This window comes from Malaya genurostris, chromosome 3 (assembly GCF_030247185.1).
Source record: "Malaya genurostris strain Urasoe2022 chromosome 3, Malgen_1.1, whole genome shotgun sequence".
NCBI classification, from domain to species: Eukaryota; Metazoa; Arthropoda; class Insecta; order Diptera; family Culicidae; genus Malaya; species Malaya genurostris.
This window is the reverse complement of record NC_080572.1, coordinates 115,235,703-115,238,724: the sequence shown is the minus strand read 5'-3', so window position 1 is coordinate 115,238,724 and position 3,022 is coordinate 115,235,703. Positions and strand designations below refer to the sequence as shown.

General features: G+C 40.8%; 1 protein-coding gene across 1 annotated transcript; it reads right to left on the bottom strand.

The window, feature by feature from the left end:
- Positions 1–468: 468 nt before the first annotated feature.
- Positions 469–2,700, bottom strand: LOC131433937 (uncharacterized). Its single transcript, XM_058600558.1, has 3 exons — positions 2,262–2,700; positions 538–1,858; positions 469–478 (listed from the first exon to the last, which is right to left on the bottom strand). The coding sequence occupies exons 1-3, from the start codon at positions 2,698–2,700 to the stop codon at positions 469–471; spliced, it is 1,770 nt and encodes a 589-aa protein (XP_058456541.1).
- Between the last annotated feature and the right edge of the window lie 322 nt (positions 2,701–3,022).

The window sequence follows — 3,022 nt, the reverse complement described above, 5'->3', positions numbered from 1 at the left end:
AGTATTCGAAAATAATTGGAGACTGTGCCCGTGAGAAAGTGATCACATTACATTTCTTAACGTTTACTGTCATACCGTTTCTGTCACACCAAATCAAGGATTCGGTCAATATCCATTTGTAGAGCACAGCAATCCACAAGGCTTGCAATGATACGATAAATTTTGAGGTCGTCAGCATACGTTACTTTAAATGACGACAATTCACTGTAAAGATCGTTCACGAATAACACGAAAAGAAGTGGTCCGAGATGGCTCCCTTGCGGTACACCCGAAGTAACGTGAAATGAATCCGAGAGTGCAGATCCGATTCGTACGGAAGCATTACGATCCGTGAGATATGATAGAATCCAATTGGTTAACCAAACAGGGAATCCACTACGCCTCAATTTTTCCACAGCGAACTGATGAGGAACACGGTCGAATGCTTTTGAAAAATCAAAATACACCGCATCGATTTGTTGTCGTTTTTCAAGTTTGTCTATCAATAAAGAAACGTAGCTCATTAAATTGGTGGTAGTAGACCGCTTTTTGACAAACCCATGCTGATCAGTGAAGATAATGTGCTTTACTGATGGGTAAAGAACATCCAACACCATGCGTTGATTGTTGTACACCTCGCGTTCAGTAAAAGCAAAAGCAGGTATACTCAAAGAATACGTCGGCAAACTACTCAGGTACGATTCTGACAAAGGCGGTGAGTTATTACTTAGCACGCTTTGAAAGAATGACGAGAATAGGTTGGCTGAATCCGAAACTGTCGACGAAGATTGGTGACGATAGTGGACACTGACAGGAATTCCACGGGAAGAAGTTTTATTTCGCAGATGAGACCAAAATTGTTTCGGGACAGCCTTCAAATTGATCTCCATCCGTGAGACGTACAGCCGAAAACACGATGCGTTCAATAATTCAAACTGGTGTTCCAAATCACGAACGAGCAATTTGTCATCTAGATTTTTTGTCCGGAAAAATCGTTTGCGAGCTTTCCTTAGACGATTCCTGAGGTTACGCAGCTCTCCATTCCACCAAGGTTGTTTGTTATTAGATTGATATCTGCGTTTTCTTCTAGGCACGAGATATCGAAAAATTGTATCTAATTCATAATAGAACTTCTCTATTGTTTCATCCAAAGTGCCATGCGCCAGTATCTCCACCCAGTTAATTCGTGTAATTTCAGCACTTAACTCACGAAAATTACACCGATTGAAATCGTAGAAAATTTCTGCATCGTCAATCATGTGCACGCATTGAGGAACTTCAATTTTTAAAATGAAAGAAAAATTGTGGTGATCTAGTTTCATTAGTGGCGATGGTGGTGCTAGAATTTCGCAATCATTGGCGCAACTAACAAATGCTAAGTCTAGCAGTTTTCCATGCAGGTTCGTTAAAAAGTTAATTTGTTGTAAACCGGAAGCAATCATAGTTTCCACTAATAAATGTTCATGCTCTGAAGACGCGTTGTTCGGCAGTAGACACCCAACTTCCTCATCCAAGCTCCAGCGTAACAACGATAAATTATAGTCGCCTAAGACTACAACCCTATCACGGTCTCCAAATTTATTGTAAAGCTCATTCACATAAAAGGCATGTTGCTCATATAGAGAAAGATCAGTATTCGGCGGTAAATAAATAGCACAAATGACAAAACCAGTGCTCTCGCATGTGGCACGGACTGCTATCTGCTCAAGACGGTCAGCTCCATGAACGTACACTGTGCTACTCTCAATGCCCTTTTTTATTCCAATCAAAACGCCGCCACCACGCAGATACTGGCTAGTCAAATTATTACGATCACATCGATAAACAATGTACTGGTCGGTAAGCTCTGTATCAAGTATATTACCATTAAGCCAAGTTTCTGTGAGTACAATCACGTCGTAATCAGAAGCAGAAAGAGACGAGAAAAGTGCATTCGTTTTGGTGCGTAAACCCCGGACGTTTTGATAGTAAATTGTTAGTAATCGGTTCATATGGTTATATACGCTGTTTGAAACAATGCTGTTGGATATCGATTGGGAATGTAGAGTTGAATTAGAATAAGCAGTGTGCGACATATTATAGGGTGACGTAGCACACATAAAATTTGTCGTCGGATGATTATTACAGGTCAGGTTGAAATTGAAAGCTTGTTCGTGGCTAAAATTTGAATTCCCGGAAAATGATTCCCTTTTGCCATGTAGATTGCAATAGAGATAGAGATTTGAACTGCAACCCAACTCCGACCTTGAAAGATACAAAGGATAGCTCATCAAGATTTCTACCTTTTGGAACTAGCTTGTGCACTTCGACAGTCGCGTCGGTATTCAGGTTACGCTGTACCAACTCGCGTATGTTCTCATCGGTGGCTTTAGGATTAAAGCCGGACAAATATAGCCAAAACATATTTTCGGTGGACTTACGTGTTGCCAATGGTATCACAATATTTGCATCCACGTCTTTTGTTCCTTCTGTTACATCAAAAGTAGTCTGATCGACGTCATCATCTGTTCGGGGGCACTTACGAGAGTTTTTTGAAGTTCCATCTTCTCTACTGGACTTCTGAAATGCGGCTGGAATATGCTGTAAAATTTTATTTATTTTTTCGCTGTTTAGCTCCATTTCTTGTCTCAGTTCTAGTAGCGCTTTGTTGTATTCCTCGCTTATAACGGTTATGGCATTGTTCGTGGATGAGATGGTCTGACGGAAAGTGGCATTTGCCATTATTTTTGTGCACGCATTGCACATCCAGAATATATTCGAGCATTCAGCAATTAAATCACGAGTCGCACTTGATTGCTTCACGCACTTTAGATGGAAGGATGATCGGCAAAATCCGCTGCAAACTATTTCTTTTGCTTTCTTTAGCTCGCAAGCGCAGGCACAACAAACTGAGATGGAATCCATTGTTTGGTTACGGGTGGATGCTTGGAATTAAAAATTGTCTGGATCGCTTATTCGGTCACACGAAGCGGGTGTACTCCAATTATACCGGGTGATGTAAGAAACGGTGATTATAATAATAACGATGAAAATGTTGAAACGG

Bases quoted from the DNA above. Each gene is read 5' to 3' on its own strand.
- LOC131433937 (XM_058600558.1), bottom strand. From the start codon at position 2,700: ATGGCAAATGCCACTTTCCGTCAGACCATCTCATCCACGAACAATGCC. The intron at 1,859-2,261 runs GTAGAAATCTTG...TTGTACTCACAG, and splicing joins GCACAAGCTAGTTCCAAAAG to AAACTTGGCTTAATGGTAAT.